The 22,790-nt window shown below is 39.7% G+C and overlaps 1 protein-coding gene across 1 annotated transcript in view; it reads left to right on the top strand.

The window, feature by feature from the left end:
* Nucleotides 1–2,502: 2,502 nt before the first annotated feature.
* Nucleotides 2,503–22,790, top strand: part of LOC133783371 (uncharacterized) — a 28,062-nt gene continuing 7,774 nt past the window's right edge. Inside the window, exon 1 of the mRNA XM_062222985.1 lies at nucleotides 2,503–2,883. Coding sequence (XP_062078969.1) covers nucleotides 2,562–2,883 — 322 coding nt within the window. The 5' untranslated portion in view covers nucleotides 2,503–2,561. The remainder of the gene's footprint in view (nucleotides 2,884–22,790) is intronic.

Raw genomic sequence — 22,790 nt, 5'->3', positions numbered from 1 at the left:
GATGAACTTTCATTTTCATGACATTTATGGAATATAATGTTGTTTTAGAAAAGAATAAGTTAATTATATTATATATATATATAGGGGAACACTTCGGTGTAACCACTTTTTTTGTCGTTCCGGTACAGTCAGTAGGGTATTTCGGTACCTAAATAATTTTTTTTATGACGGTGTACATTATAGTTATTTAAGACTTTCTCCAAATTTTTAAGAAATTATGAATAGTTTACAGTGAAAACAAGTTTATTATACTCGTGTTTATTTTTTATATGCGCGTGTAAAATTCAATTGTTTGAATATTGTTTTCGTCACTGTAAACTATTCAGAATTTATTGAAAATTTGCAGGAAGTTTTAAATGACTACAATGTACAACGTCAATATAACAAATTTTAAGTGCCAAAATAGCCAAATGTTTGCACCGAAGTGGTGCCCTATTTATATATATATATATATATATTATAAATGTATGCTTGTAAAGTTTATTGTCGTTAATCTGTCTTTCCTTTATAGAACCTGTCGTTATTTTAAATCAAGTATCGTTTTGTTAATTCTTGTCGTTTATCTTGATTGTTGTCGTTTAAAGAAAACCAACGAAACAACTAAGGCATCAGCCGGACATGAATTCCAACAAGATACCAATCTCAGCTCAGTCTCTCATTCTCATCATCCACCACACGGCGTCGTTTCTCTCCTCCCTTCCTGACTCAGTCGCCGACCAGTTCAAGACTTGTACGGATCTCTGTTCGAGTATCAAGAGCTTGGGTTACCTCAGCGACATTAGCTTTCTCCAGGTGCGGTTCGGGTTTGATTTAACTTTGAAATCTTGGATTTTGGCTATCTGGGTACCTGTTTATTTGTCTAGGAAATAGAAAATCAGTCAACTTCGTTTGAAAAAATGTGACTTACTTTTCTTTCCGTTATAAGGATCTACACTGCTATATATAGTCTGCTGTATATTTATATATGTATATGTTATTTAAATTGTAAATTATGCTCAATTACAGATTCTGTGTGTTGTACAGGTTTATCAACACTTCTGATTTGGTTAACTTTGAATTTGGTTACGTGGGCACCTGTTTTTTTGGCTATAAAATATAAAATTAGGAAAAAAAAACACTTGCTATATATGTATTATGCATGTGTGTATATGTTGTGCTCAGTGACAGACTATATGTGTTGCACAGGCAGCTCTTTTATCCATCTGAAGAGGATTTGTGTAAGTTGATTAGATTTTCGGTGGAGAGGCTTTCTGAAGAGGATTTGTGTAAGTAGATAAGTTTGAAAGCTATTTAGAGGACTATGTAGAGAATTCTGATGAAAATGGAGTGGATGTTGATAATCAGAAAATTAAACCTCAATTGACTGAAACAAAACAACAGAATATCTTAACACAAAGGCTATAGATGCCTCTTTGAGAAGGTCCAGGGATGTTGATATTGATGGTGTATCTAGCTCTAGTACTGGAGAATTCAACAAAAGTGGACTGACTGAATATATTGAATATTGAAAGGAGCAACTATGCAATTGTAGATGAGATAGTGTTCAGGTAAAACAAGTGCATTGCTTCTCTGAAAGTGGTATTTTGAGACCATTTCTTACTCAACTGAAAGAGAAGCATAATGTTTTCTAAGCTAAGAAAAAACAAGTAGGAAGGCAGGCATACATATAGGCTCCATACAGGCATCCATGAGAGCTTCGAACAAATATCTGAGAAAATTCTGGCAACTGATTACAGTCAGATCTTTATGCAATTAGGAAGGAAAATGAGTACTTAGAGAAATTCCTCCAAGACAAAGTGGATCAGTGAAGTGAGTTCCTTGTGATTGTATAGTACATTCTTTCAATGGCGCTTGTGAAACATTTTGGTTTAATTAAAACTAAACCAAATTGCTCCACTCAGTTACAACTTACAAGAGGAGTTAGTGAAAAATTAAAACTTGTGCTTATCATATAAACAAAAGTGACCATTAATTAGAACAATTGATTACACATTAAGATAGTTTATATATATATATATATATATTTATAGAAAATACAAAGACCCCAATTAAACAATATTCCTAAGGTTCCATACAAAAAAAAATGTTAAAGGGAATCATTTGATATAATAATAATAATAATATTCACATGTATTAATTCTTAAAATATAAAGTTGTCATATATGAACTAATTGGATACAAATGTACAAAAATGGTTACTAATTAACCAAATCAAGTGATCTAATGTCTTATTTTCGGTTTGTGTGTGTGTTCCTATTTATTTATTTTTTATAGTTAATAAAAGCTTTATCGGTTAGTGCTCTATTGATTTAATATGGAAACCATGATAGACTCACTGAAACACTCCAAAAAAGCATTTCTTGGCAACTTCTTGGAACCATCTGTCCATCACTATGGTGGCATCAAGTGTAATAATGTCCAATGACTTTTTCTTCCAAACGCGTAAACTGTACAAAACAAAAGCATAAACACTTCTCTTATACTTCCACTACTCCTTTTTGTTCTAACCTTCTTTACCATTCACTAGTTATCTCTCTCTCTCTCTCTCAAGAACAGAAACCATGGCTGACTTAATGGTGGGGGGAGCTCTTCTCTCTAGTTTTATCAATGTCCTCTTTGACAGGCTTGCTTCCAAAGAGGTCCTTGACTTCTTACGAGGAAACAAACTCAATCTTAAGCTGCTCAAAAGGTTGAAGACTATGTTGCTACCAACTAATGCCCTGCTGAACGATGCCGAGGAGAAGCAGCTTGGAGACAACAACGTGAAGAATTGGCTTGATGAGCATAAAGAAGTACTGTATGAAGCAGATCACGTGATGGACAAGAACAGTACTGAAGCTCTGCGACTCAAGATGGAGGAAGATGAACTCGAAAGCACAGCAAGTAAGCTCTTCAACTTTGTCTCTAATAATCCATTTGAAATAAGTGTTGTGAAATTTGAAATAGAAGAGATCCTTGATACTCTAAAGGATCTTTTAGAACAGACAGAATACCTTGGTTTGAAAAAAGTTGACCAGAAAACAACATTACATAGAACACATGCCCCTTTGCTAGATGTTCACAAGTGTATGGAAGGGAGGGTGACAAATAGGCTATTCTTAAGTTATTGTTGTGTGATGATGATGCTGGCCCTAGGATCTCAGTTATTCCTATAGTAGGGTAAATACTTGCCCCCAAGTTTATTTTACTGCGATCAACATTTAATAAATGTACTCGACCAGCAACCCGTCTGACCTGTCACATCTGTTTGTACCTTTTCGAAAAAGCAAGCAATTATAACCTTTACAGTTTCCCAAATATATTTTGACGGTTATTGCAATTCCCCATACATCGAAATCTCATTCCCATCATTACTCTTCAATAACGTCGAGCCGTATAAATATAATACTCTTTAGCTTTTTCATTTTTTTACCAAAACCTTCTCTCCTCAAGAACTCGGAAAAAACCTTCTAGAAACTTAGAAACTTTAGTGCGATCCGAGACGTCTTCGACCAACTACGAGAAAAATCTTCGTGATTTCTCCTTCAACTCATACTCCAAGTAAGTTTTCGAATCCACTTTCTCATTTATGTAGAATTTTTCGTGTAATCTAGTCTTGATTTCACGTATTTTTGTAACTGTGTCTCTGCTATTCTTGAAAAATTTTCTTGGTAATCGGGTTTAGGCAAAGATACATAGAAATTTTTTTCTAGGATAGGGATTTTTAGGCAAAATAAAATATTAGACAATGCTCAAAAATCAATGTGGGGTATAGGAGTACTGATTTCGGGTTCAAAATCGAAGTGAAAATTCGATTTTAAGCTTTTCAGCAAAACTGAGTTTTTCCCGCCTGTTTTCGGAGTTGAAAAGTTTTTCTGAAAAAACTTTTCACTTTAACCTTTTGATCTGTTTTTTCAAATTGCTCGCACATTTATTGTGTTTTTATCAGGATGCTACTAGTCATATAAAAGCTTAACTTTTATACACGAGCAGCGTTATCCTTACTTTTCTCTTTCTTCTATCTATTGGTCGTAGATTCTCATGTCCCCTTTGCTCTTCTCAAATATTCACGAATGATCCTTGGGGAGGTGAGAGACCAATAGGCGACGATCTTCTCTGAAACGCCCTAGTTACCCCATAACAGTTACGGTGAACGGTGAACCAGAAATTGAACTTGCTACTCGAGTCCTTTGGTTAAAAATGTGCTTCTAGTGTTATTAACAAGTTAAGGTGAAAAACCAATCAAAAGGAAATGATATATTTTATTTAATACTAAAACTGTTCATGGGCCCATAAAAAACATTTACAAGTTATTTATAACTCAAAATGGTCATTACTGTTTCAAATTTACAACCCGCCGACCTAAGTGGCAAAAATAGGGTAAACCCCCTAGTTCCTCTGAGAACTCCTTGGCCGTGGCGGTCAAGCGGCCACATATGTACACAACATCACCTAAGCTCTCCACTCAAGGCTGGATGAGATTTTCTTCCCCTTTACCTGTACCACATAGCACCCATGAGCCAAAGCCCAGCAAGAAAACACATTATAGCATGAATATAATATCAACAATGATCATAATATTCATTCAGGACTTTCAGTCCAAAACAGATGAGTGACAGTCGCAAAAGTAACTAAAGTGGGTTCCGTTCTCATTAGCCATGTGACGATAGGGTCATCGGGGCTTTAGAAATAAGTGATCCTTTCACTAGTTTAAACAGGTTAGGTGCATGATGACTAGTCACCAACATAACCTACCTCATGACCATAGAGTCATAACCATGGGATTCCATGCCCTAACCATGTGACAAGCTGTCACCTAGGCCTTAGGCCCTGGCTCTGAGTAACTAGCTTAGACTAGTCAAGCGCTTATAAGTTTCATCGACCTTAGGGCCGGTCTAGCGTTAATGCCCTTGAGTCATTCAATACTGATATCGATTAGATCTAATCTTTAATCGGCCCTGCATTCAAGACGCTTATGTCGTTTTCCGGCTCTTAGGTCAGTAATATGTGACCAGTGCCGTCCTTGATTAATCAGTGCCATACACAAGTAAGCAAGCTCTGTTAAGCATTTAATATGCAATCAATGACCACATTTATCAACCAACATGCCTCAACGACAATCATGCATGTCATATACATAGGGTGCAGTTTTCTTACCTCTGATTTGAGCGAGAATGAATAAAAGAACGACCCTTAAGAACGATCTGACTTTTAGCCCTTTAGCGGTCACCTAGTCATAACCAAATATAGGATACCATCAATAAAATGAACAACAAAGGTTCCCAAACCAAGATCTAGCCTCCGGGACATCAATCCCCACCAATCCGGGTAGTAGGAACAATCCCGAGGCCTAAAACCAAGTTCCCGAGGTCAAAACACTCAAACGAGCTCAAAACTACCCAAGAGTCGCGGCCCTAGCACCTTGAGCCGCGACCCCCAGCCACACTAGGAGCAAGGGCCGCACCAGGAGCAAGGGCCGCGGCGCCCAGCAAGGCCAAAGTGCTCCACCTGCTTCTTCGAGGTAGGGCCGCGGCCCCCAACCCAGAACCAGCCAAAACTCGACCTCCTTCATCCCAAACCCTCCAAAAACATACCTAAACACTTCCAAATCCAAAAATCAAAGTTCCCAAACTTCTCAATGATCCAAAACCATCAAAACCCGAGGCTCAAACGAACCAAAAACTCAACGATTCACAAAATCCAATTCGAAGCTTAGAAACTCTAAAAACTCAAAACTTAGATTATCTTTGATTGGGTTATTTCTCGTCAAATCCTTCGGTCAAGAAGCTTCTAATCTTTCCTAGGATCGCTATGCCTCGATCCTTGCTTGATTCTGACTCCTAGAACTCGAGATTTCTTCGAAAATGCCTTGAACGGTAAAAATGAACTAACGGGAAGAGAAAATATGCTTTTCTAATGTACGGTTCTATCTGACAAGCTACTTCAAGCTTAAGTAACCTCAAATAAAACCTAATGCTCGGGGTCCCAAAAACACCCCCGGGGACATTATAGTCAAAACTTCCAGAATTTCCTCCTGATCTCAATAACTCCCAATTTATCATCAAATAACATTCCCATTACTCAATATCCCAATAAAAGACCTCGTTATGACAAAACCGCTAATTTGAAATATAAGACCGTCTCATGCCGAATAGCTCGAATATATCTCCATAATAATGGGATCTCATCCATAAATCACAATATGCACTCAAAATACACAAATATGCCCTCAACGGGCCAAATTACCAAAATATCATAATAATCAAATGTAGACCCACATGCATGCATATAACATTATATTATAATATAATTAACATAAACATGCATATTATCATTTAATGGCATAATTAAATAGTTATGGACTGCCCGGCCTACTAATCTAGCCATTAAACCGCATTAGGGATTTCGGGGCATTACATTCTCGCTTTGCTGTTCGAGGATCAAGAACAACCTTCTTTGCCCTTTCCCGAGCCTTCGGCTTCACAATCAAACCCTACGACTAGTCCTTCATTAAGCCAACTAAACGTGGGTCGTGTCAAATACACTGCTTGTAGGAAAAGGAAAACAACAGATTCACCTTCTAACCAACTTGCAACCAATACCGAGGGTCCTTCAAACGACCCTCAACCTTTAAATTTTTCACCACCAGATATTCAGCCCAAAGCCCGTCTTCGTGATGGCCCTCGAACAGAAGTAGACTGGTACATCGCCCTTCCTAGTGTCATATCGGACAGGATGGTGGCAAAATATCCCAAGAAGTATGGGCTTCCTGGGATTACCCTATATAATCCCACACCCGACCAAAGGGCAAACGTGCTTGGAGGCGCTTACAATGCTTGGTCGAGGTATCATATAGAGCCAGGGGAAATCTTGCCTTTACATGACTTTTTCCAAGGGGTGGCCAATTATTTCGAGGTTGCCCATTTCCAAATAACACCCAACAGATATAGAGTACTTTCGGCACTCCATATCCTATATAACCATAAAAAATGGCCTGTTCCTACCCTGCACAAGATCAATTATCTGTTCGATCTTAAATCTAACCTCAACCAAAACAACATGAGGTTTTTCCACTTCTGCCACTAGGAATTTGCTTGCATATTCCTGAGCGATGTTACCCATAAGTCCAATGTACTCTTCCTTACTACCGACCTGGTTGTCGACAATTTGGCCTTCACACGAGGAGGTAAACTTTTAAATCACTATTCAGAACTTCTAGTCGTTCATTTTTTTTTCTTTTATTATCCTTATCTATTTTGTTTGAGTCTAAGTCCATGGCACTGACCAGACCCCACTCCAGAAATGGAGACAAGGGCCAGAACCCTAGCCAGCATGACGAATATAGAAAAAAGCATCAAGGAGCTGGTTACGGAGAGCAATCTAAGGCTGGTCGGCCTTTTGGAACCTCATCAGGAAGTAAGGGAATCCATTGCGGGGAATGCCATTGGAGAGGGCACCGAAGGACAGGAAATCCCCGAGCAGCAGCAGGATGTGTCACAACCCTAGAGGCGACGACCAACGGGAGTGACCATTTGAGAGCCATCCAGCAACCCTCGTACTGATGGGAAGGGAAAACAAAAACTACCGAAATATACCTGTAGCGACCCAAATTTGCTAATAAGGCTTGAGGCTTTGATTAGCGTGCCTGGAGGGCAATAATTGTTATATTGTATTAAAATATATGAATTTAGTGAATATGTGATTAAAAGTACATGTTTAGGTGATTAAATATGCATGCGGGCCCCATTTGGCTGTTAGGGGCATATTTATAATTTTAGCCCGTTGGGGGCATAAATGTTATATTTATGTGTATTGTGATTGACACCACGTGTGGGTGGTGATATAATAGCGGTGCACGATCCGAGACGATCCTAGGGAGCTGTTTTTGCTAAAAGTCACAACGGGGTCAAATACCCGGCTCGGGGGGAGCTTAGGGGTTTTTTAGGAATATTATAAAGTGTTCGGGGATTATTGAGTAACGGTTAGTGATAGTGATAGTTTAGACATGTTGGGATTAAAACAGGGAATTTTAGGCATACTCGAGGATTTAGCGGGATGTGTTAAAAGACAAAATCGCCCTTGGTGGCATATGAGGACTTAGGGTAACTTAAGGGGCAGTTGGGTCTTTTTGGCAGCTGGTTATGATGAGATAAGGACTGGGAAATATTAGAACGTTTTAAAAAGGAAAAGGAAAGAAAAAGAACAGAACTTCTCAGCTCTCCCTCTCTCCCATGCAGTTTCCTCTTTCCCTCTCCTTGATGGTTGAGAGCTTGCTGAGTCTTGAGGATTTTGGACTAGTGAATTGAAGGATTTTGGCTGCTGTGTCTTGGGGAGTTAGCTCAAGGGTGTGTTAAGCTCAGAGGTAAGGAATTCATCCCTGTTTTCTTTAAGTTTCCAAGCTTGACTTTGAGAGTTTGAGAATGGAAGTTGAAAGTTGGATTTGTGGCTTGTTAGTGTGAGAATTCAACTTGGGAATTAAAATGGGTTTAGCTTGGAGTTGGAATTTGAGGAAGCTCAAGGTCAAATCCTTGTTTGAGGTAATAATTCCATGCATTTATGAGTTTATGCTCTGTTATGGTTTAAGTTTTATAAAGTTTTAAACCAATTTGTGAATCATGGGTTTGAATGTGTGTCTAGGCTTGTTGTTGATGTTTCTGAGTTGTTAGATGGTCTATATGGGGTTTTGGATTGAATTTGAGACTTATGTATGCTTTGGTATTGATTTGGGAGTGTTTTGGCTCGGGAAAAATGCTAAGAAAAACCCAGATTTCTGGGTTCGCGTATGGGCGCCGTGACCCTGTTCTTCCGTGCTGCGGCGCTAGGATGCATCAGGGGAAGGAAACCTTTCTGGGCGCCGTGTCACGGGCTGACATTTTGACAGCGGAAATGCCCGTACGGCACTGTAGCTCCTCTGAGCCAAGCTCAGCCTTCTGACCAGTCGAATAACAATGGGCACCTTTTTCGCGCGACCGTGTGCCTTTGCACACTTCCGTCTCTCGAACAACTCTCGCTGAGTCATGCTCTCAAGCATCTATGAGTGCAATCATGCATCAAGGATATCTAACCAAGACACTCACACTGTCCATAGGTTCTTACTATGGCAAGGCAAAGCCCAACACCGATGCTTGCCCAGACATTCGCAAGTCAAGGTAGCATGTGTGGCCAAGAGCCAACACCAAGCTGACGTGCCAACACCTCTCATCATGCCCCATTCGATACTATCCGATTAGCTCACGTCATAGACCAAGGACTTTGATACGTCCATGGTCCAATCCTCAAGGCACCATACCATCATGCATGTTGGCAGGCCCTCGAGACTGGCTGCCAGACTAGTAGCACACACTGGACCTCTGTCCTGCTCAAGCATAGTGCACCCTCCAATGCTTGCATGCTAACAAGTCCCACGAATGACTTCCCGTGCCATCTCGTGTAGAGATTCATGGCCATGGCGCGCCACGACATCTCTCGAAGGTTTGGGCCACGTTCCATGCAAGCGACATCCCGGCAAGCCAAGGGAAACGTACCCTTAAACCTTTGGCAGCACACTTCAACGCACTACCGGGGTGGCCCGGTAATGTCCATGAGTACTCCTACTCATGGAGACATATGAGTCCCCTCCTGGTCCTCATATGCCCGCCCTACTAGTCCTCCCAACTAGTAGTAGCTCACTTGACGCACCTGCGCTAGGGGGTGGTGGAGAGCTGACACCAGATGCTTCCCCTACAAAGAGCCTTCTAAACTTTTAGCCTTCTACCAGGAACATATATGATTTTTGCTTGAGAGACATATTTGGCTTCCAACTCGCCAATTCTCCAAATCTCCCAAATACGATCATACCGTTGTGTTCATTGAACCTTCAATATGGAACCTACCAAGTCCTGTCCATTTCCGGGCAAGATTGAAGATATTTACAAAAATGCCACTGCCGTACAAACTAGGCATCAACATGCTCACTAGCCTGCACCCTCGCGTGCGCATCTGACCGAGCACCATCCTAGCTTGTAACATGCCATCAAGGCCGGCATGTTACACGCCGCAGCCCCCCGCGACCCTTAATAAAGGGGTGCCGCGGCGCTAGGCCATTTCTAGGCAGGGGAAATTTTTAGTTTTTAGGCTTTTGCCCAGGGGCTCGGAGGACGCTTTCGCTACCTTGTGTGGGGAATCGGGAGGTGCCGAGAGCATGAGATTGGTTTCAGGAGATGATTATAAATTGGTTAGTAATGTTGGTGCTATGTGTGCGTTGTGACTAGGTTTTTAGCGAGGCTCGGGTTAGAGGACAGTGCTCGTAATTTCGGTGCTCAAGAAGTGTAACGACCCAACTACTCTAGACTTTGGACCATTAATGACTACTATACATAGACACTAATCCTTGAGAAAACGTAAATATGAAATAAACATTACTTCATTAAAACTTGTAAAACAAATGTTAAACTACATAAAATTCAAAGTAGGATATGAGATCCCATTGTTTTTAAAATAAAAAAAATATATAACATAACTTTAAATAAATGGGATACAAATTAAGTGCGGAAAATACATATAAAGCATAATTTTTAATAGGTTAGGAAACGACTTCATCCTCGAATCGAACGCTCAGTCCAGCGATTCCATCTCGCCTCAATACACATCCTCAAGCTGCCAAGAACCTTTACCGTTGCCATAGCTAATTTCCTGCACATATAAACATAAAGGAATGAGCCTAATGCCCAGCAAGGAAAATCTACAGCATAAATCATACATATAAAATTATATCATATCCTAAACATACACTATATCATAAACATATGTCATACTACTATAATGCTATAATGGCCATCATACTACTTGGGGCTTGTTAACTAATCAAGTCATATGCCTATTAGATTTGTGGGGCTTGCTAGCTAAGCAAGTCATATGCCCATAAATTTATTGGGGCTTGTTAGCTATACAAGTCATATGCCCAAGTCTATCATCATACATAATATAATATTTCATAACACATCAATCATAAGATAACATATGACATATAAAATCCTATCCTATTTTCCTTACCAATATATACCGGGATATGAGAACAATATCGGGACTTTTGAACACTCCTAAAAACCATCAAAGAAAGGTGAGTATACTAAAGAAAAATGGATGAAAAGAATGAACGAATTATATCATCGAAAGGATATTTACCAAAAATCTTACGTTCAAGATCTTAGATTCCTAACCAAGAATAGAGAATATGTAACGACCCACTAATCTAGACTACTTGGACCATTAACGAATCTATACATAAAACTTACATTTTTGCGGAAATACCATAATTATATTGAAAACTTATGGAAACAAAGGTTACTTTCATAAAATAAGTAGGATATGGGTACCCATTGTCTTTAAAACAAAAATAACTTAAAAACTAAAAAGATTTACATAGAAAATGCGGAAAATACATTTAAAACCATAAAAACATAAACATGACTACATCCTCGAATCGAATAACGCTCGGCTCCTTGACTCCATTCACCATCGATACACATCCTCTAAGCGTCACGAATCTTTCCGCCTCTAAAGCTTATTTCCTGCACATAAACAGAAAGGAATGAGCCTAATGCCCAGCAAGGAAAATCTAACACATAGTCATAAACATAAACATAATGTCATAATAACGTAAAGACATATCATAACACATAATACACTTATTATAATGGCCATTATTACTTGGGGTCCCATAGACTAAACAAGCATATGCCCATGGGATTAGTGGGGTCCTACTAGCTAAGTAGGTCATATGCCCATAACCCATTTGGGGTCTTGTTAGCCATATGGGTCATATGCCCAAGCCTACAAACATACACATATACATATCATAACACTTTTAATAACATAAATCATATAGATAACATAAGCACATAACATGTTGATTCTAGCCTATTTTCCTTACCAAAGTTACCGGGATATAATGGACTGAGTTGGGACTTTTGGAACACTCCTAAAACCATAATGAACAAGAGTGAGTTGAAAGAAGGAAAGAGATGAAATGAAAGAGAATAGGAAGACTAAACCATTAAAAGAAAATATGCTTACCACAACTTAAGTGCTTAAGAACTTGGATTCCCTAACCAAAATAAGAATGAGGTTAGGAAATTGAGTAGAAGACTAAGAGAAAGGAAACATAATACAGAAAAGAACTAGAGTTTTGGTTACCTCAAAGATTGCAAGATCAATCTAACATCCACCGAAATACTATAGCACTCACTTCCCAAAGTGTTTGATAAGCTTATGATGTTTAAGCTTATAGTTTTTCCCCAAACCAAGTGTTTACACTCTCACACTCACTTAACACTAGCAGCCTCTGAACTTAGAGCAAATGGTGAATAATGGCTGGGTACTAGGTCCTATTTATAGAGTTTGGGAATGAAAATATCTTGATTTTACTTGAATAAAAATAATGGCTTTTTAAGTGAAAATCATTTGAATAATCGTTCAGCAGAGGCTGAAGACTCGTTCAGAAGATGCTGGACTGTTGAAGGATTTTGAATGGCTGAAAGGAAATGAATTCAAAAGAGTTTGAATCCATGCTGAAGGAGGCGATATATCGCCCCCTGTAGGCGATATATCGCCTGGGCCAGTATGCCCGAGGCGACCGTGCATCGTTTCGTGTTTTCCGTATCTACGTGCTGCGACATATCGCCCCCTATAGCTGCGATATATCGGCATACGCTGAATATTTAAACACGAAATTACACATTTTTAGCTAGGTTTGAATGGAGTAAACAGCCTTGACTAAGCCCTCAACGTACTCAAAGCTGCTGACTGACCCTATAACATTCAAACTTTACTCCTTATTATATTTAATCCTCAAAAATCTTAATCCTTAATTACCATTCAAAACATGTGCTTAAAATCCTATTGGTTGATGTCTAAACCTTATAATATAATAATAAAATCCTTAATATCAGTCACTTTAATCAAACCTTAGGTTATACTTAATATTCTTAAACTATAGGTTAAACTTAGAAAATCTATAAGTACTACTATGAGTGTCCAAATAATTCCCGGTCTGAACCAAAAATCCACAGTAACAAAGATAATGCTATAAATACTATCATACTATTATCTATCTTAGCTAAGTAAAGTTCTTGGATTCTACAATTCTCCCCTACTAAAAAGAATTTCGTCCTCGAAATTTACTTATCACATAACTCCGGATACCGGCCTTGCATGTCCTCCTCCAACTCCCACGTTGCCTCGCATTCAAAACTATTGCTCCATAGGACTTTGACTATAGGAAAGCTCTTGGACCGTAACTGCTTCATCCCTCTATCTAGGATGCTAACCGGTCGTTCCTCGTAACTTAAGTCTTTCTGGAGCGCTATCGTATCGTTCTTGAGGACGTGAGATGGGTCTGACACATATTTGCGTAACATCGAGATGTGGAAGACGTTGTGACTATCGGCTAGTGCTGGCGGTAGGGCTAGTCTATACGCAACTGTTCCCACTTTGTCCAATATCTAAAAGGACCTATGAATCGGGGACTAAGCTTGCCTTTCTTTCCGAACCGCTTGACACTTTTCATAGGAGATATCTTCATGAAGACTTGATCTCCAACTTGGAATTCCACATCGCGTCGCTTGGTATCCGCATAGCTTTTCTGTCGGCTTTGAGCTGCAAGCATACGCTGTCTAATAAGCGCTACTGCTTCTTGAGCTTGTCTAACAGCTTCGGGCCCTAGAAGCTTCCTTTCTCCTACCTCGTCCCAGTGCAACGGTGATCGGCACCTTCTTCCATATAGCAACTCATAAGGTGTCATCTCGATCGTCGACTGGTAGCTGTTGTTGTACGAGAACTCGATCAGTGGTAAGTACTTGTTCCACGATCCTCCGAAATCAAGTATACAAGCGCGTAGCATATCCTCTAAGATCTGAATCGTACGCTCAGACTGCCCATCTGTCTGAGGATGGAAAGCTGTACTAAGGCTTAACTTAGTACCCATAGCTTGCTGTAAGCTTCTCCAAAATCTTGACGTAAATACTGATCCTCTATCTGACACTGTCGTCTTGGGGATTCCATGAAATCGTACAATCTCTTGGATGTAGATGTCTGCATATTGGTCTGCCGTGCATGACGTTCTAACAGGCAGAAAATGAGCCGACTTGGTTAGTCTATTTATTACTATCCAAGCGGAATCATGCTGCTTGTTCGTCTTTGGTAGCCCCGTCACAAAATCCATGGCTATATCATTCCACTTCCATTCTGGTATGCTAAGCGGTTGCAATAAACCTGCAGGCCGCTGATGCTTTGCTTTCACTTGCTGGCATACCAGACACTTAGATACATACTCAGCTATGTCCTTCTTCATCCCTGGCCACCAATAGACTGCCTTGATGTCATAAGTCATCTTGGTAGACCCTGGATGAACTGAGTACGGGGCATTATGCACTTCTTCTAGGATTGTCTTCTTAATACTCTGATTGTCTGGCACGCATACCCGATCCTTATATCTCAATAAACCTTGGCTAGATATTGAGAAATCTGTATTCTTGCCTTCTCTTACTGCTTCCATATGTGGTGCTAGCGATTCCTCATGTCTCTGACCAATCCGTATGTCCTCTAGCAGATTCGATTGGATAGACAAGTTAGCCAGCTTGCCTACAACCACTTCTATTCCGGCACTGATAAGCTCCTACTGTAGCAACTTTTCAATTCCGGATAAGGTTGCTAAGTTCCCATAGCTTTTCCTACTAAGCGCATCGGCAACTACGTTCGCCTTCCTTGGATGGTATAGGATTTCACAGTTGTAATCCTTTACTAACTCTAACCACCTGCGCTGCCTCATGTTGAGCTCCTTCTGAGTAAAGAAGTATTTTAAACTTTTGTGGTCCGTATAAATCTCGCACCGTTCTCCGTAAAGATAATGGCGCCAGATTTTTAACGCAAAGACCACCGCTGCCAACTCCATATCGTGAGTTGGATAGCGTTGTTCATACTCCTTTAACTGACGTGACGCGTAGGCTATCACCTTGTCATTTTGCATCAGTACGCATCCCAATCCTAACTTTGATGCATCACAGTAGACAACGAACTTGTCGTTAGGTGTTGGGACACTAAGTACTGGTGTTGAGCAAAGCTTATCCTTAAGCCATTGGAAGCTTTCTTCACACTTATCGTTCCAGTTAAACTTTTTTTGCTTCCGGGTCAGGTTGGTGAGTGGAGTGGCTATCTTAGAAAAAGCCCTCTACAACTTTCTATAGTAACCTGCTAGCCCTAAGAAGCTTCTTACTTCTGACGCGTTCTTTGGTCTAGGCCAATCCTTCATGGCCTCTACCTTCGATGGATCTACTGCAACTCCGTCTTTTGATATGATGTGCCCGAGGAACGCCACTTGTGAGAGTCAAAACTCGCATTTCTTGAACTTCGCGTAGAGTTGGTGCTCCTTCAATCGCGTCAAAATCATCCTTAAATGTTCCTCGTGCTCTACTTCATCCTTGGAGTATACTAAGATATCGTCGATGAATACAACAACGAATTTATCTAAGTAATCCTTGAAGACTCTATTCATTAAGTCCATAAACGCGGCTGGCGCGTTAGTAGAACCAAAAGACATAACCAAGAACTCGTAGTGTCCATAACGAGTCCTAAAGGCTTGTCTTAGGAATATCTTCTCCCTTTACCTTGAGCTGATGATACCCGGGCTGTAAATTGATCTTAGAGAATACAGTCGCGCCTCGGAGTTGATCGAATAAATCATCAATCCGAGGTAGCGGGTACTTGTTCTTAATCATTACTTTGTTCAGCTCACGGTAGTCTATGCACATCCGCATACTTCCGTCCTTCTTCTTCACGAATAGTACCGGAGCTCCCCATGGTGAATGGCTTGGCCTAATGAAACCCAAGTCTAGGAGTTCTTATAGCTGTGTCTTTAACTCCTTGAGTTCCGTAGGTGCCATCCGGTATGATGCCTTAGAGATAGGCTCGGTGCCGGGTACTAATTCTATCGTGAAGTCTATTTCTCGATTTGGCGGCAATCCTGGCAAGTCATCGGGGAAAACTTCTGGAAATTCTTGTATAACTCGAACATCTCTAACTTTAAGTGACGACTCCTTCTCCATATTCGTGATGCTGGCTAAGAACGCTTGGCATCCTTTCTCCATCATTCTCTGAGCTTTGAGAGGTGACACTAACGGTGTGCGTAGTCCTGAAGCTTGTCCCATGAAGCACAATTTCTGGCCGTCAGGAGTCTCGAACATCACCTTCTTGCGTTTGCTGTCGATCGTTGCGCCATGCCGTGCTAGCCAATCCATGCTTAGTATTACGTCGAAGTCCTTGATTACTAGCTCTATCAGATCTCCTTCTAGTCCTATGTCCTCAATCTTGATCGGTAAGCCTCGTACTATTCGTGATGATAGAACTACTCTGCCCGAAGGCAACTCGGTTACAAACCTAGTTCTAAATCTTTCACTAGGTTTGTCTAGATTTTCTATCATTCCTAACGAGATATACGAGTATACTGCTACCAATCTAGCGATACATATACTATCGAGGATAGGATCTGACCTGTAAATCCTTGTTACTAGCATGGGTTCCTCCTTGGGTCAAGGCAAAGACCTTGGTCTGGAACCATCGTTTAATCCCTCTTCTCCTTGCTATCATTCATCTGAATCCTTTCTACTTCGATTGCCGTCTCAAGAACGTTGGCAAAGGTAGTGGTTCCCAGGTCTGCTAGCTTAACCCCTAATTCCATCTTTGGTCTAAGTCCTCTGACGAACTTGGTCAACCTCGTAAAGTCGGTTGGGACCAACTTTGGTGCAAACTTGACTAATCTGTTGAACTGACGAGCATATTCTTTTATCATTAGCGGTGACTGCCGAGGTGTAATACTTCTTGTGGAACGGCTCCACAAATCTTGTCCATATTATGGTGGTGACATCGTTAGTCTGCTGAACTAAGTCCCACCATATTCTGGCATCCTTCCTTAGTAATGACGAGACGCAGGATATGCGGTCCGCATTACTGAGGTTCATGCGCGTAAGAATTGGCTTCACATTCCTTAGCCACTCTTATGCCTCAAAGGGGTCTATAGTCCCTTCGAAGTTTGGAGCGTGCTGCTTGCGGAACCTTTCATACACTGACTCCATATTCGTTACTGGATGTGGCGCGTAGTTCATCACTGGCCATCCCCCATATGGACCAACTTGTTGGGGTGCTAGGGCCATTTGTTGTAGCTGCGGCTGCGGTTGCGGCGGAGGCTGAGGCTGCGCCTGTTGACGTTGTTGCTGCAAGAGTTCCTCGACTTGTTGTCGCCGTCTAGCGATTTCCGCGGTGTTGTCAGCTGACGGTGTCGGTGCGTTGCGGCTAGTAGTAGCACGCACTCCTCTTCTGCGAACTGGAGGGCATCATTGGTCGTTGGAACAACGTTGGAGGCGTTTCCGTTGGTGCGTGCAGATCTTCGGAGCGACATCTTCACCAAAAGTTCTAACAGTCGAGAACTTGTTAGAACTTACCCTAATAGGCTCTAAGGCAAAAACTTATTCTAAAACAAACATATCTCGGACCTATTTATTATGACTTCTTATGAAAAATTATATAGGTCTTTATTTATTATTAGAGTGGGTTTCTATATTTAGAAAAACAAGTCATCTTTATTTTCTAAGTGTGTTTCTAATCATCCTATATGACTTAATTCTCAGGCTCGAAACTTATCTTTGTTCCAAAGTTAACCATATTGAGGGAGGGCTGGGATCAGTAAAATCGTTCCCACTACTAAGGCCCCCTAACTCTCAATAAGGAAACTTGGTTCATTGATTTGTATCCACCTTCACTGAACTTAGTCATTATTCATTTTATTTATTACTCATTATGATTGCGAAAAAAAAAAAAAAATCAAACTCATACATGAAAATAAAATAACATGAACTTAATTTGGAAAAAAAATAATAATTTTCACTTATTACAATCATAAAATAAAGAAATAAACAAAACAAACATTGAAAAAACTAGCTATTCTTAAAAATCGGGATCTTCTACATCCGATCCTTCATCTAGCATATCATTATCTATCTCCTTATAATCATCATTGTCTTGAGCCTCAAAATTTCCTCGGGGAAGATTTAAGAAGATCCTATGTTGTTGCTCATTAGTGAATTGAAACTCTAAATCATAGGTGAACTTAAGTATGAGAGAATAATATCTTAGGGCTGCTTGTAAGTCATCATCATTATTTATATTCTCCCATATTTCTTCTAAAGTTAAAATTGCTGACGAAAAATCTTTTAAAAGCCTAATTACTAGGACATATTGTTCTGCAGCTCTCATCATGATTTGCTTAGACTCTTGAAGGTGACCTATCTCTTTGTGGAACAAAATCAATCTTTGAGTGATCTTTTCTAGTGCTCCTACGGTGTTTCTTGGCTCCCTTATTCTTTTTAAAGCCTTAATGGCTCGGATATCCTCATTGCTTAAAGCTCCATTCATTCTTAACTGAAACATAAACACTAAAGTCGTTAGCTATACACATAGACAAAGTAACTTGTAACTTGTAACTTAAACACTTACTTGGCGGTCCGATTCGGAGCTTTGAGCATGTGTATCGAGGAGAACTTCATGCGAAGGAACCGTTTGCTCTGATACCAACTGTAACGACCCACTAATCTAGACTACTTGGACCATTAACGAATCTATACATAAAACTTACATTTTTGCGGAAATACCATAATTATATTGAAAACTTATGGAAACAAAGGTTACTTTCATAAAATAAGTAGGATATGGGTACCCATTGTCTTTAAAACAAAAATAACTTAAAAACTAAAAAGATTTACATAGAAAATGCGGAAAATACATTTAAAACCATAAAAACATAAACATGACTACATCCTCGAATCGAATAACGCTCGGCTCCTTGACTCCATTCACCATCGATACACATCCTCTAAGCGTCACGAATCTTTCCGCCTCTAAAGCTTATTTCCTGCACATAAACAGAAAGGAATGAGCCTAATGCCCAGCAAGGAAAATCTAACACATAGTCATAAACATAAACATAATGTCATAATAACGTAAAGACATATCATAACACATAATACACTTATTATAATGGCCATTATTACTTGGGGTCCCATAGACTAAACAAGCATATGCCCATGGGATTAGTGGGGTCCTACTAGCTAAGTAGGTCATATGCCCATAACCCATTTGGGGTCTTGTTAGCCATATGGGTCATATGCCCAAGCCTACAAACATACACATATACATATCATAACACTTTTAATAACATAAATCATATAGATAACATAAGCACATAACATGTTGATTCTAGCCTATTTTCCTTACCAAAGTTACCGGGATATAATGGACTGAGTTGGGACTTTTGGAACACTCCTAAAACCATAATGAACAAGAGTGAGTTGAAAGAAGGAAAGAGATGAAATGAAAGAGAATAGGAAGACTAAACCATTAAAAGAAAATATGCTTACCACAACTTAAGTGCTTAAGAACTTGGATTCCCTAACCAAAATAAGAATGAGGTTAGGAAATTGAGTAGAAGACTAAGAGAAAGGAAACATAATACAGAAAAGAACTAGAGTTTTGGTTACCTCAAAGATTGCAAGATCAATCTAACATCCACCGAAATACTATAGCACTCACTTCCCAAAGTGTTTGATAAGCTTATGATGTTTAAGCTTATAGTTTTTCCCCAAACCAAGTGTTTACACTCTCACACTCACTTAACACTAGCAGCCTCTGAACTTAGAGCAAATGGTGAATAATGGCTGGGTACTAGGTCCTATTTATAGAGTTTGGGAATGAAAATATCTTGATTTTACTTGAATAAAAATAATGGCTTTTTAAGTGAAAATCATTTGAATAATCGTTCAGCAGAGGCTGAAGACTCGTTCAGAAGATGCTGGACTGTTGAAGGATTTTGAATGGCTGAAAGGAAATGAATTCAAAAGAGTTTGAATCCATGCTGAAGGAGGCGATATATCGCCCCCTGTAGGCGATATATCGCCTGGGCCAGTATGCCCGAGGCGACCGTGCATCGTTTCGTGTTTTCCGTATCTACGTGCTGCGACATATCGCCCCCTATAGCTGCGATATATCGGCATACGCTGAATATTTAAACACGAAATTACACATTTTTAGCTAGGTTTGAATGGAGTAAACAGCCTTGACTAAGCCCTCAACGTACTCAAAGCTGCTGACTGACCCTATAACATTCAAACTTTACTCCTTATTATATTTAATCCTCAAAAATCTTAATCCTTAATTACCATTCAAAACATGTGCTTAAAATCCTATTGGTTGATGTCTAAACCTTATAATATAATAATAAAATCCTTAATATCAGTCACTTTAATCAAACCTTAGGTTATACTTAATATTCTTAAACTATAGGTTAAACTTAGAAAATCTATAAGTACTACTATGCGTGTCCAAATAATTCCCGGTCTGAACCAAAAATCCACAGTAACAAAGATAATGCTATAAATACTATCATACTATTATCTATCTTAGCTAAGTAAAGTTCTTGGATTCTACAGAATACAAGTTAGGATTTTGAGTAGAAAAACTATAAGAATATCACAGAAAGGAAATAGAATAAGAAATACATGCTTCTATAACCGAACTACACCTCGAAACAAAATATACTATGAACCTTACTTCTCGAGTGTTTATTAAGCTTATAAGGATAAATCTTATAACCCCAACCCAAGTGTTTATCACTCTAAAATAACCTAGCAGCTTGCAGACTCTGAACTTAGCTTGAAGAATGAATAAATGGTTGGGTACTAGGTCCTATTTATAGAGTTCAAGAATGAAAAGATCTTCATTTAACTTGAATAAAATAATGACTTTTTAATTGAAAATATTTGAATAATCGTTCAGCAGAGGCTGAAGACTCGGTCAAAAAGATGTTGGACTTATCAAGAGGTTAATGATTAAAATAAGCTCGGTTTCAAAAACATTCAAAAATCATGCACATGAGCTGATATATCGCCCCTAGTAGGCGATATATCGCCTGGGCCAATATGCCCGAGGCTCGTCGAGGTGACTGTGCGAAGTTACGTCGTATCCCCGTATGGCGATATATCGCCCTTTAGATTTGCGATATATCGGCATACGTTGAAATATTATACATGTAATTACATTTTTTCAGCCTAATTGAATTGAGTAAACAACCTTGACTAAGTCCTTTAACGATTTCAAAGCTGCTGACAGACCCTAGGATATTCAAATATTGATCTTAATAAACTTATTCCTAAAAAATACTTAATTATCATTAAACATACACACGACAAGTGTTACTATCTTATTGGGTCTATCTAAACCTTATAATATAATAAATATCACCATCAATATCAGTCATATTAATCAAACCTTAGGTTAAAATTAATATTCTTAAACTATAGGTTAAACTTAGAAAATCTACAAGTGTTACTACGGGTGTCCAACCAAGTCCCGGTTTGAACCAAAATCCACAGTCATAGAAATATTACAACTATCACTAGCTATTACTATTACTACTACTATCTAACTAGCTAAGTAAAGTTCTTGGACTCTACAATTCTCCTCTACTAAAAAGAATTTCGTCCTTGAAATTTACTTACCAAATAATTTCGGATACCGGCCTTGCATGTCCTCCAACTCCCACGTTGCCTCTCGTTCAGAACTATTACTCCATAGGACCTTGACTATAGGAATACTCTTGGACCGTAACTGCTTCACCCCTCTATCCAGGATGCTAACCGGTCGTTCCTCGTAACTCAAGTCTTTCTGGAGTGCTATCGTGTCGTACTTGAGGACGTGAGATGGGTCTGACACATACTTGCGTAGCATCGAGATGTGGAACACGTTGTGACTATCAGCTAGGGCTGGCAGTAGGGCTAATCTATACGCAACTGCTCCCACTTTGTCCAATATCTCAAAAGGACCTATAAATCGGGGACTAAGTTTGCCTTTCTTCCCAAACTGCTTCATACCTTTCATAGGAGATATCTTCATGAAGACTTGATCTCCGACTTTGAATTCCACATCGCGTTGCTTGGCATCCGCATAGCTCTTCTAACAGCTTTGAGCAGCAAGCATACGCTGTCTAATTAGCGTTACTGCTTCTTGAGCTTTTCTAATAGCTTCGGGACCTAGAAGCTGCCTTTCTCCTACCTCGTCCCAATGCAACGGTGATCAGTACCTTCTTCCATATAGCAACTCATAATGTGCCATCCCGATCGTTGACTGGTAGCTATTGTTGTAGGAGAACTCTATCAACAGCAAGTACTTACTCCATGATCCTTCGAAATCAAGTACACAAGCGCGTAGCATATCCTCTAAAATCTGAATCGTACGCTCGGACTGCCCGTCTGTTTGAGGATGAAAAGCTGTACTAAGACTTAACTTAGTACCCATAGCTTGATGTAAACTTCCCCAAAATCTCAATGTAAACACCGATCCTCTATTTGAACTATTGTCTTGGGGAATCAATGCAACCGCACTATTTCTTGGACATAGATGTCTGCATATTGGTCTGCCGTGTAAGACGTCTTAATAGGCAAGAACTGAGCCGACTTGGTTAGTCTATCTATCACTACCCAAGCGGAATCATGCTGCTTGTTCGTTCATGGTAAACCCGTCACAAAGTCCATAGCTATATGACACAAACTCTGCTATGTCCTTCTTCATCCCTGGCCACCAATAGTTTGCCTTGATGTCATGAGTCATCTTGATCGACCTTGGGTGAACTGAGTACGGGGTACTGTGCGCTTCTTCTAGAATCGTCCTTTTAATCCTTTTATCATTTGGCACACATACCCGTTCCTTATATTTCAATAATCCTTGACTTGATA

This window comes from Humulus lupulus, chromosome 6 (assembly GCF_963169125.1).
Source record: "Humulus lupulus chromosome 6, drHumLupu1.1, whole genome shotgun sequence".
In the NCBI taxonomy this organism is placed as follows: domain Eukaryota; kingdom Viridiplantae; phylum Streptophyta; class Magnoliopsida; order Rosales; family Cannabaceae; genus Humulus; species Humulus lupulus.
The sequence above is the reverse complement of the archived record's forward strand: the minus strand, read 5'-3'. Positions and strand labels throughout refer to the sequence as shown.